This window comes from Lottia gigantea (assembly GCF_000327385.1).
Source record: "Lottia gigantea unplaced genomic scaffold LOTGIsca_37, whole genome shotgun sequence".
Lineage (NCBI taxonomy): Eukaryota > Metazoa > Mollusca > Gastropoda > Lottiidae > Lottia > Lottia gigantea.
The window spans coordinates 2,213,959-2,226,877 of NW_008709259.1; the positions used below are offsets into that span (position 1 = coordinate 2,213,959).

The 12,919-nt window shown below is 31.9% G+C and overlaps 1 protein-coding gene across 1 annotated transcript; it reads right to left on the reverse strand.

Annotated features, from left to right (window-relative positions):
- Nucleotides 1–10,060: 10,060 nt before the first annotated feature.
- LOTGIDRAFT_217206 (hypothetical protein) lies at nucleotides 10,061–12,816 on the reverse strand. The gene is made up of 5 exons (XM_009059113.1): nucleotides 12,711–12,816; nucleotides 12,254–12,420; nucleotides 11,747–11,831; nucleotides 10,901–10,947; nucleotides 10,061–10,834 (listed from the first exon to the last, which is right to left on the reverse strand). Exons 1-5 carry the CDS (start codon nucleotides 12,712–12,714, stop codon nucleotides 10,562–10,564), a joined length of 576 nt encoding a protein of 191 aa, XP_009057361.1. The 5' UTR covers nucleotides 12,715–12,816; the 3' UTR covers nucleotides 10,061–10,561.
- Nucleotides 12,817–12,919: the final 103 nt, after the last annotated feature.

Sequence of the window (12,919 nt, forward strand, 5' to 3'; positions counted from 1 at the left end):
CACAATTTTGTAATCTGGAAGGTATTTTCTGCTTGATTAATTACTTGAAAAGCAACTTTTGTGTGCAATTATTTACGCTGAGCCTGTGATCTTAAACTTAGCTTTTTAAACCTTTTGATACGAACTACTTCTACTTCTGACAATTCTCTCAAAGATTTCCCGGATACCCCTTGTTGGTCTTCACTAGTACCTCACGCACCACAAGGAATAATTTAAATCGCGAATGTTCCATGACTGCATGGCTTTTATACATTTAAAGCGTAATAACCTACTTTTACGTTTGAGGCAAACAAACAGAAGAGATAGTTAAGATAAGACGAGTAAAGGAAACGAAGACTGGACTGGTCAATATTTAAGATGACCACCGTCAAAATACAACATCTCGTAACAAGGGTCAAGGTCATTTGTTTAGTTTATGTTCCGTACCTCTGTAATTTTTCACCTCAACCTCCAAATTTCTAACCTATTCACTGATATTCCAAGCTAAAAAGAATGTACATTCTTCCTTGGATGAGTAATATTACATTTCCACGATGCTTCCAAAGTTATAACGTGACGGGACCTTTGTATATGCTATATAGCAGGTCATTTCAAAGAATGGCTGAAAGGCAGTCTAAACTTTCACAGTTCGTTTTATTGAATTGCAGAAGAGTCGATTACTGGATTTTAATTCTCAGCAGTGATACAAAGAGCTAAAATCAAACGTGAGCTCCTGTTATAGTAAACATATAAAGGCGATCATACATACAATCCCGGTTAAGAAGCACCGGTCTATAAGAGTACATACTGGTCCAATCTAGTTTAAGATCAATATTGAAATCCAGTGACAAAACAGACTTAAAATACACAAAAGATAAAAATGAAAGTAGGATAAAGAAAGAGAAAATTAAACCTTGGGCTATGGCCGATTAAAAATTAAAAATAGATTTAATGCAATGTTTTCTGGTATTGCTTCAATTGGACTGAATATTGTTCTTTCCGAACGACTAGACACTTTTTCCATGTCAGCCCATCTTACCTGCATCACTGACAGGGGGAAATCGGGTTGAAAAATCCGAAGGTATTATCTCGACCTATGCCCCGGGATTGAACTCTGGACCCTCAGGCCACCGCGGCTCTTACTATTCCACTGAAGGCACTGGTACAGGGTTAAAGCTTTGATCACGACTACTGTTGTGATGCTAAGTAATTTTGAAACGTTTTTTAACATTAATAAAAGATTTAAGAGATAATAAAATAAAGTGCATCTACCATACTTCAAAGTTATTTTGCTAAAATATCTTAAACTGCAAAACATTTCTAACATCTTGGAAACTTCAAGGTCTTCTATTTTCAATTTATGAGCCTAATTGTTTTTATTAAAAATGCTTTTTTCATGATCTTTAAAATTACAATGTTTTATAATGTTTCAAAATTACGGTGGGTTGTTTAGGACATTGTTTAAAACAATTTATATATGATTTAATTCTACTAATTTTTCATTTTTGTTTGCTGAATCATCATTTTTGTTTACTATTTTTCATTTTTGTTTACTGAATCATCATTTTTGTATACAATTTTTTATTTTTGTTTGCTGAATTATCATTTTTGTTTACTATTTTTTATTTTTGTTTACTGAATTATCATTTTTGTTTACAATTTTTTATTTTTGTTTACTGAATCATCATTTTTGTTTACAATTTTTTATTTTTGTTTGCTGAATTATCATTTTTGTTTACTATTTTTCATTTTTGTTTACTGAATTATCATTTTTGTTTACTATTTTTCATTTTTGTTTGCTGGATTATGATTTAATTCTACTGAATATAAAAAGAGGCAAACAGAAATAAAAAAAATTGTACACAAAAATTATAATTCAGCAAACAAAAATAAAAAATAGTAAACAAAAATGATAATTCAGTAAACAAAAATGATAATTCAGCACACAAAAATGTAAAAAAGTAGAATTAAATCAGTCCTAAACAAACCACCGTACAAAATAGATGCTTTATTATCTATAAGAATAAATCTATTTAAGAAGCAAAACTCATTAAAATGATAGAAACATCTTTTGATGAAAAATGTTAACAAATGAAGCTGTGGTTTTTAAACAGGTTTACATTTCTTCCCACGTCTCCTCGGTGTAATTACCGCTAGCAGGTTTGACCTTATTCAAGGTCAAGGGAAACTGAGTGGTCAAGCGGTCAGATTTTAACACCTCAAATGTTAAACAGGTGCATACTGACCATAATATATTCTCATTTAATTGACCCCTAGCTAAGGTCATCATCTGAAATCTGGACAATTTTTAACAGCAGGCTTCCACCAATGACCTCTAAATCTTAAGGTCAGATTCCCTCACTGTAATGGCGTATATATTTAAATATTAATGTATCTTAAACAATGAATTTTGATGGGAAAATGTCTCTGAACACGGCATTTAAATTCTATTTGCTGTTAATTTATGGTTTATTATTACAAGTGGTACAATCACAACGTAAATTCACACTTTTAACTCATTCTTAGTTTTGACAAATCATAACAAATTTCCAAAATTTTAAAGGAGCACCTTCATTATCAGTTCGACCAATCATACCTTAGTTTCAGAAACAGGAATTTTTTAGCTTACATAATCGGTAATAGTGTTCACAGCTCATCGTCGAAATTTGAGCCTTGAAATCCATGTGTATCCATAATTATTCACGTTTGAAAGTTAAAAATTCGATTCGAATTTTAGTGAAACTATGCCATATATATAGAAAACACATACATAGAAATAGTAAAATTTCTAGTTTGAGGTATATTTGAAGGGATTATGCGATTTTCGTGCGTTTTAGTACTTCTTAAGACTATTAAAGCAAAATCAAACCCCGAAATTGCCGACTGTTCCCCTTTAAAATATGTAAAGTACAGAATAAAAGAATGAAAAATGAAAACACTTTGACCATTGTCAGAATTTTTATTTAAAATTTTGATATTAGGCCTAATGTTTGGATTTAGATGCAGTTAAACCGCACATCATGTCGCCGATTAATATATTTAAAGATGGGTTCCCTTATTTTCATTTATGAAAATGAAAAAGCTAATTCTTAAAGAAAGTAGAGGTGTTCTTATGACTAATTGTTTCATAATTAGCTAAATTAGAAGAGAAATTATACCAGCAGAATTCCAATGAGTGACCGATCAAGGAAGGTCAAAAAGTCTTTTTTGTTAATCCAGACTGTACATACATAGACATTTATGATTGGTTAAAACTTTTAATTATATGCAATAAGATATGATTAAGAAAATACATGAAAATTCATTAGCAACACCAATAAATCAAATAGTTTGCTTAATCTAACACTAAAAAAATTAGGACATCCATCTTTAAGGATGTCCAAATATACAAAAATAGTTTTAAAAAATGCAACTTCATGATTTGTATAAAGGATTAAGAATTTGCGTACTTGTCACGATGAAATGAATTATAACATAGTCAAAGTTGCAAATAGGACCTATGAATGAAAAAGCGGAACTTCTTGACTTGTAAGTGTCTGCCTATAGCAAAATCTATACGTATGAAACGTATAAGTTTTGAGTACGGAGTTTTCCCCAATTCGGATGTCTTCAAGATAACCACAATTGAGTATAGATACATGATCTAACGTTTGACTCATAGACTATTTTGACTCTTTTCTTTCGTTTCGTTTCTTCCGCAACGACAGAAGAAAATAGGAAATGAAATATATCATCTGTATTTTAATTAGTAGATTGTATAGCAGGTGAAGATGGTATGATATAGATAGAGTAGTAGTTCTGATATTAAAACAGATGGACTAATCTATATTATTAAGGATGGTCCGGGTACTATTAGCCTGTTATTAGTCATTTATTAGCTAGTATATAGAACGCAGGAGATGATATCATGGCTTTAGGAAATGTTCCTTATTCAGAATGACTTCGTCACTTAAACTAATACTGGTGAATCATTTTCATTAAACAAAATTAGTCAAAACGAGCGGCAAACATCATCTTCACCATGTCAAGCTATCTTGCGAACTTTGTATAATTATTATTATCTTATAATCATAATAGCTTGACATAGTGAAGATAAACCAACCTAAGACGATCGTAGAATATTTTGCCTACAATATGCTACACAGTGAAAATAGAATTACCCTCGTCATTGATAGATATTATCCAATCAAAATTGGTCCTGGAAATTTTCTAGGAAATCTCAGCCAATCAAATCAAATCACTCGTTATAGACGCTTTGTTTGCGAACGAAAAGAAAAGAAAAGAAGCGTGTCATTAAATGTTTTGATTAATATGGACGATACAGAATTGACTTAGGTTTTCGGTAAAGAATTGGAAGCTGACAGAAAATCAAAATCTCACTGCGTTTTGTTTACATGACCTTCATTTTCGTTGTACCTCGATCTGATTGGTCAGATTCAAATAGCACCAATCACATTTCCAAGCTCACAGAAGGAAGTGTATTGGGCTTAGTTTAATATGGGTTAATAAGACCATGTCAAAACCCGTATTCGGGATACGATGTTCCAATAGATACTACGAATTTGATCCACGTAGCAGAACAAATTTTTTCCAAAAATTCACAAACTGTGTGTTTTTCTTAGAAAAACTTCGCTTTTATCGACTCTTGTAAATTTATTACCAGATATAAACACAAAAATGCAAATCACCAAAAGAAAAACAATGTTTGTTATTGTTTTCCCATGATAATGAATTAAAACACTCCTACACGATTTAGTATTTTTATCTTGAAAAAACTGGACAGTTGTCAGAATTTTATCTCGAAGATTTTCATAATTACTGAGATAATATTTTCATCAAAACAATTTGATACATTCTGAACATATGTGAATTTGATTGCGAAAGTTGTCTCGTATCAACTCGAGTAGACTCTGGTTATTTTATGACGGATGTACATAAGCAAGGGGCAGAAAAATCGTTTTTCAAGTATGACTGGGTGTGGGGAACGGTCTGATTTCGTTTAAACATATTTAATGATTTTCCAAGAGATGTTGTCATATCAATATATTCTCGAGATGTTATTCGTACTGGTGATATCAATATATTCTTGAGATGTTATTCGTACTGGTGATATCAATATATTCTTGAGATGTTATTCGTACTGGTGATATCAATATATTCTCGAGATGTTATTCGTACTGGTGATATACTGGTGGTATCAAAGTATTTTCGAGATGTTATTCGTACTAGTGATATCCTGGTGATATCAATATATTTTCGAGATGTTATTTGTACTGGTGATCTACCGGTGATATCAATATTTTCACGAGATGTTATTCGTACTGGTGATATACTGGTGATATCAAAGTATTCTCGAGATTTTATTCGTACTGGTGATATCAATATATTCTTTAGATGTTATTTGTACTGGTGATATCAATATATTCTTGAAATGTCATTTGTACTGATGATATCAATATATTCTCGAGATGTTATTCGTACTGGTGATATACTGGTGATATCAAAGTATTCTCGAGATGTTATTCGTACTAGTGGTATACTGGTGATATCAAAGTATTCTCGAGATGTTATTTGTACCGGTGATATCAAAGTATTTCGAGATGTTATTCTTACTGGTGATATCAACAAATTCTCGAGATGTAATTTGTACTAGAGATATACTGGTGATATCAATATTTTTTCGAGATGTTATTCGTATTTTTTGAAGATCCTCTAGAAATGTTATTCGTACCAAAAATAATATATACTTGCGAATGTTTTGTTATAATGTGCAGGCGTTACAAGTTTATTTATTCTGTAAGGGTCATCTAGTGGTCAATTAAAAAAGCGAGATAAAAAACTAATATGATACATGTTCATTGAAGAATACAAGGTTTCTATTATGAAATATGAATTCCATAGCAGGTCTGTATAGACCCTTCCTTCTAGATATAAACCGGTCATTATGAGTAATATGGCCATAACGATATACTCCGTTTAATATCAACAATAACTGGCCAGAGTTGGTCAATTTTCAATTAATACATGACTCAATGACATTTTATATCTATTATGTCCACTCGATCAATTCTCAAGGTCTAAGGATAGGTTTTTTTTTATTATAGGCAATGAAATAAAGATTAATTCGCTTATGATATTATGGTTTATTCCCTACATATATATTATTAATACAAGTTATTTGAAATTCAGAGGGGACACGGTGCACATAGACGAAAAGTTCGATTGACTTGGAAAATATAAGCTTATAGGATACGTGAAAAAAAAATTTATTTTGAATATAGCTCACAGACTGCTCCTCAATGAATTTCAGTAAAATACCCTTCAGATTGTGTGATAACTCTTCCCCCTTCTTCTCTAGCTGGATGACATCAGGGAATTTACCTTGAAATATCAATCATTATGTAGTAGGTTTTCCCCCTGACATAATATCTCAAAAACTATAACCATCAGGGATTTACCGTGAAATACCAGTCAATGTATAGTTAGTATTCCCTTTAAAGAGGGGTTTCCTCATTTTCATTTATGAAAATCTAAATGCTAATACCTATATGAATAGATAGTAGAGGTGTTCTAATGACTTGGGAAAATACCAGTTTGTCTCACAAGTCCATAACTAATTCATGATTAGCTCAATTAGAAGAGAATTACCAACAGAATTCCAATGAGTGACCGATCAAAAAACGTCAAAAAGTCTTTTTTTTTGTTTATCCAGACTTTACATACATGGACATTTATGATTGGTTAAAACTTAAATTTTATGCAATATAAGAAAATAATGATTTGATTAAGAATACATGCCAATTCATCAAAAACACCAATTAATCAAATAGTTTGCTTAATTTGACACTAATACAATAAGGAAATCCATCTTTAAGTCTATAGCTGATGGTGTAACTATCAGGGAATTTACATTGAAATACCATACACATCAATGTGTAATAATTGATAAGTCTTTCCCCTGATTTTGTAGCTGGATGACATCTATCAAATAGGTCAACTATGGAATAATTCACTGCATGTATCCACCGCGTTAATCTCTCAAGGGAGTATAAGAAACGACTCTTTGTAAAAGCTATGTAATTAAACAGGTGTATTGATGCAGGTAGATCATCATTTCCGGATCACCTGACACCATTCTTCAAGTGCAATGTAAGACAAGTACATGTCGCTTGCTAGACAAACGACCTTCGACATGGGTAATTTGACCCCAGGACTGAGGGTCAAGTGACATGACAACTGGCCAAAAAAAAGAATCAATGCACGTGAATGGCGCCATGTCATGTCAATCACGTGATTAATTCTACCTGGATGATTCTATTTATAACTGTCACGTGAGATTATTCCAAACTTCATGCTTTACTGCTCCATGCGCTTCCATTAACGTAATTATTAATCCATTCAGAGTTCTATATCCCACAAGGCTTCTATGAGGTCTGTATTGGATTTATTCAGAGCTGCCTTTGGAGTAGAGGTGGTTATTTTGCTTAATCTTCCCCATGTTCCTTTAGCAACGGTACGATGATAATGATCTAGCTGTGAATAATCATCGTACCGTTGCAAAAGGAACATTGTTATCCCAAATGGATACAAATGACATCGATTAAGGGCGGAATAAAGCTATTTTCTTCAGGTTTTTGAGATTTAGAATTTGTCATTTCCTGTTTGGCATGCAAAAGTTGGCATATTAACAGACGCGCAAAAATATCTCGATCTCTGATGCGCAGTGATGTCCGGGCTATGGTTTAACATTTAACCACACCAGCGTCTTAGTCCGGTAAGATATATTGTGAAATAACCACCACATTCCCACTGTAATTCTTTTGCGCTGTTTGACCAAAGCGATCACCTCTATTTAATTGAAAAATAGGTAATACCTCGCATTATATAAAGCAATAACTTTTATAAATAAATGGGGACGAAGTGGTTTTCAAGGCGTGGTATAGGCCTAAGCTCCATGTTCGGCCATACCCATGTCCATTTTGGAATGAAATAACACAAAGGTTGACTGATCTGATTGTTAAGAAATTTTCAAAATCTAACAGACAAATTTATATGAAATCAAAGTTCAAAGCCGTAAGATCAAAGTTTATTAAAAATTAGATAGCATCACCATTTAAACAAAATGTAATAAACGGGTTTAAAACGACTACATTAAAGAGATGCATAAGTAATAAAAAATAGGGTCCCACGACCTGCCCTGACCCCACAAATATTAATATCATTTGACCCCTAGGGATGAAGGGTCGGGTCATATTAACTGTAAATAAAACAGGATATTATATGTGCGTCTATTGACAGTCAGACACAGGCTCGGACACCGACAGGCAGCTGTCTTCATTAATCTCTTTATAAAACATGCATCAATTATATCCGCTAACAAAACTGATATGTGATCGTAAATGTTTGAAATGTTAAGCCTGTCATAGTATGAGGCCTGACCTCTATTTCATAATGATATTATTGCTTAGAATTCTCTATGATCTTATAACGTTTGAAAGAAGCCCGGGATCAACTATGACAGCTGTAAATCTTAGGAAAAATTAAAAAAGATTTAAAATTAAAAATTTTGCACATTATTATTTTTGTTTAAATCTTCCCAGTGTTAAAGCAATAAATCTACAATACTCGCTCATAAATGCGAAAGATAATTTTAAAGTATTTTAACATAGGAAATATCTATAACAAAATGTTAAATCCCAAGAGCGTTGAATGGTTCGTTCGGAAGTTTGATGCCGCAGGTTTGATAGATTTCCTAATCCAAGGAATGCACCATCGAGAATTCTCTTCTTCATCCAATAAAGTGAAGGACCGCTTCTGTGGTATCATCTAACTGCTGACTTCGTCCGAGTTGTAAGTTTTACCGAACATAGAATCAAATAATTATATCAAATTTCGAGTAGAACCAATGGCACAATAGCTGTACTTTCTTATGAATTCTAGACAGTACACTCCTTATAACAATGAAATGCATTTCTAAAACACAAACCCAATCGTGGAAGTGATCAATTAACATTTTTGGTTGTGGGCAAATTTAACAAATTTTTTATATTTACCAAGCACGTAGGTTAATAACTGGCTATACCTCTAACACCAAAAAAGACGTATTGAAGGCTTATGATATTTTTTTCTATTTAACTAAGTTTTCACGGAAATATTACTGTATATTGAGCTATTCATTTTCCCAAACGTAAGTAAGGGGATGTAACTACAGTTTATTTGTCCACATACTTATGCTACAGACTACAAAAAATTAACTTGTCAACAAACCTATTAAAACTCGTTTGTTATCACATAGAGAACAACTGGCGTCGATTTTTTACCGACTGAGGGTTCTATTTACTATTTCTATCTTTCAAGACACCTGATTCAATTCTGCAGTAGGTTTTGTCCATTCATGATCTCTTTTGGGGAGTCCACATTGAGTCAATAATATTTTTGTCATACATTTTAAGAAAGGACAATTTTCCATATCATTTAAGACTTTGTGACCTCCGTCATTTATAACATAGATAGGATAGGAGGCATCCTAATGAAGCAAAGTCATTTATTATGTAAGCCGCCTCTCTACTAGAATTTCTGAAGCAGCTTAACAACTTTACAGATATATTGAAAAATATGTACTATGTAATATGTAAAATATAAAATGTAATACGTAATATGTACTACTTAATATGTACTATGTAAAATGTAATATATATTATGTACTATGTATTATGTACCGTGTATTATGTACTATGTAATATGTATTATATATTATGTAAATTGTAATATGTACTACTTAATATGTGTTCTATGTACTATGTAATATGTAAAATGCATTATGTAAAATGTATTATGTACTATGTATAATGTACTGTGTATTATGTACTATGTATTATATACTATGTTCTGTGTATTATGTAAAATGTATTATGTATTATGTAAAATGTATTATGTACTGTGTTCTGTGTACTATGTATTGTGTAATATGTACTATGTAATATGTATTATGTAAAATGTATTATGTACTTTGTTCTGTGTACTATGTTCTGTGTATTATGTACTATGTACTATGTGGTTTTTAATTATCACTAAAAGAAATATGATATAACAATTGTTTTATAGAAACAAAATAGAAGGTGGAAATATGAGGAATAAAACACACAATATACAAGTACATCAATAATAAAATAACAGAAATGGGAAATGTTGAGCATATATATAACTAGATGAAGTATGCATATCATACTCTTGTGCAGGAATTACAAAGATGAATGTCAATGCCTTTAAAAATAACACGAAAACTGTGCCCATCAATTACCCACTCTAAATTCATATTCTACTGTTGAGGCATCTCTTAGTCTAGGTTTACACCTTCAAGGTGTCATTTTTACCCATATTTCCGTCAACTGCCCTACATATTGTCCAAGATATTACTTAGCACTATTTTACAATTGCAAAAATGCAAAGAAATATCAAACAAAATTAGGCAATTTGATATTTTGTACCATATGAAGCAGAAAATGTGAAATTTTGACTTGCTCTCCTTGGTTCCTTTAACTTCCTAATAAATGCTTTATATCCCAGAAAATGAGTCAATATTTCATGAGGATTGTGCTTGTTGACAGCTTTTTATAGCCTCAGCAGATGATTTGATCAATTGGCATAACTGTATACTATATTCTACTGAAACTGTCTTTTTTAACTCTTCACTAGCCCACTTTAATTTATCTTGTAAAATAGACACAGAGTCGTTCAGTATTCCTATATCTATATTGGAATTTTGTCTAAGGACTGTTAGTTGATTCTGTGGTTTAGGTAAGCTAGCTTGATAAGCTGGTTGAGTTATTTGTGGTGGATTACAAGCTACAGGTCTCTCTCTATTAGCTGTTATTTGGCTGGTGACTGGATCTAGATCACCATCATCTGGATGTGATGTCACAAGTTGCTGTTCACGAATCTGAGATAATGCTGCTGTCTCATTTATTACTAAAATTTTAAACAAAAATTCAAAAATTTAAATTAAAAATTCAAAATCTATAAAAACACCCACATGCCAAAATGGTCATTGGAAATTACAATGACCATATTAACCATGACATGACCATATTAACCATGACATGACCATATTTACCATGGAATGGCCATATTACCATGATATGACCATATTACCATGATATGATCATATCTACCATGACATGACCATATTACCATGACATGACCATATTTACCATGACATGACCATAATACCACGATATGTCCATATTACCATGACATGACTATATTACCATGACATAACCATATTTACCATAACATAATCATATTTACCATGACATAACCATATTTACCATGGTATGACAATATTTACCATGACATGACCATATTACCATGATATGACCACATTACCATGATATGACCATATTACCATGATATGACCATATTACCATGATATGACCACATTACCATGATATGACTATATAACTGTTACTACATGACCATATTTACCATGACATGACCATATTTACCATGACATGACCATATTACCATGATATGACTATATTACTGTAACATGACTATATTACTGTAACATGACCATATTATGACATGATCAGTAGACATAACTATTAAATTACCATGACATGACCATATCACCATAACATGACCATATCACCATGACATGACCATATTACCATGACATGACTATATTTACCATGACATGACTATATTCACCATGACATGACCATATTGTATTATATATAACTCCAAAAACAATTCATTAATTACTTACAAGGATTATCTTTATCTGTATCAGAATCTAAATCTTGACAAGCAACACAATAATTCTTTCCATGTCTATCTTGTAGTAATATTGTCTACAAGAGAATTTTAATATCAACAAGCTTGACAAATATCACTACTGAACTCTTTCATAAATAATCAAATCAAGTACTTTATGCAGCAAAATGTAATGCCATAAGCTTAATCAAATTTTTTCTTTAGAAATTTGGCATTTTGTCATTATTTATTCAGAAATATGTCATAATTTATATACAAATTTTGCTACAAAAGAGCGAATACATTTGACACAAAAGATACGTCTTCACAGGCAATGATATGAGTGAGCAATGACGGAAATTTAGTCTGTCAAGGCATATTTTCATTGATTTCAAATAGTCTACATGGCAGATTATAAACCATGCCAGCATCATTGTTCCAAATAAATCGCTGCTCTTCCTTTAGCTACTAAAATGGTAAGATAATATGGTATTAGATTTTAAAACCAATCTAAGCTAACCTCACACTCTCTACAAGTGATTCCCAACATTTTATATCCTTTTAATAGATAATCTCCCATTAATTTACTAATCTTATCTGATCTTTCTCTTCTAGCTTCAATAATCTTTAATTCAGCTTCAGTTGGTGGAGTCCAGTGAATGTCATCAAATCCACCCAGTCTTGAAGCTGAAAAGAATGAAGTTTTATGCCCTACCGGTACTTTTCTTGGCAAAAGGAAACCGAAGTTGTCATGTGATGAGGATATATTTTTGTCAGGATATATTTTCAATTTTCATTTGTACAACTCTCCTACATTTACAGTTTACATGGCCTGTAAACACAGAAGCTGTTCTTTGTTGATTGCCTAATCTGTTGAATGCTAACATCATCGTCGAAACGAGCCATGAGCCAAGAGATGAACATGCAAGGTGAGTCAGAAACGGACGGACAGTGTAAGAAAGGGACAAACCAATTACCCATATCTAATTCTTTTGTGAAATACTGATAAATATCTAAATTCAAATATCAAACTTTAAAATGAAGTTGTGAATGTTGTTCTTAAAATTCTACCGGAAGTTCAACTTTTGCTTTAGCATAATGATGGATTTTTTTTTGTATCCTGGAACGAAAAGATACACTATAACAAATTTGATATTTATCCATTAAAATCACAATTAAATATCAA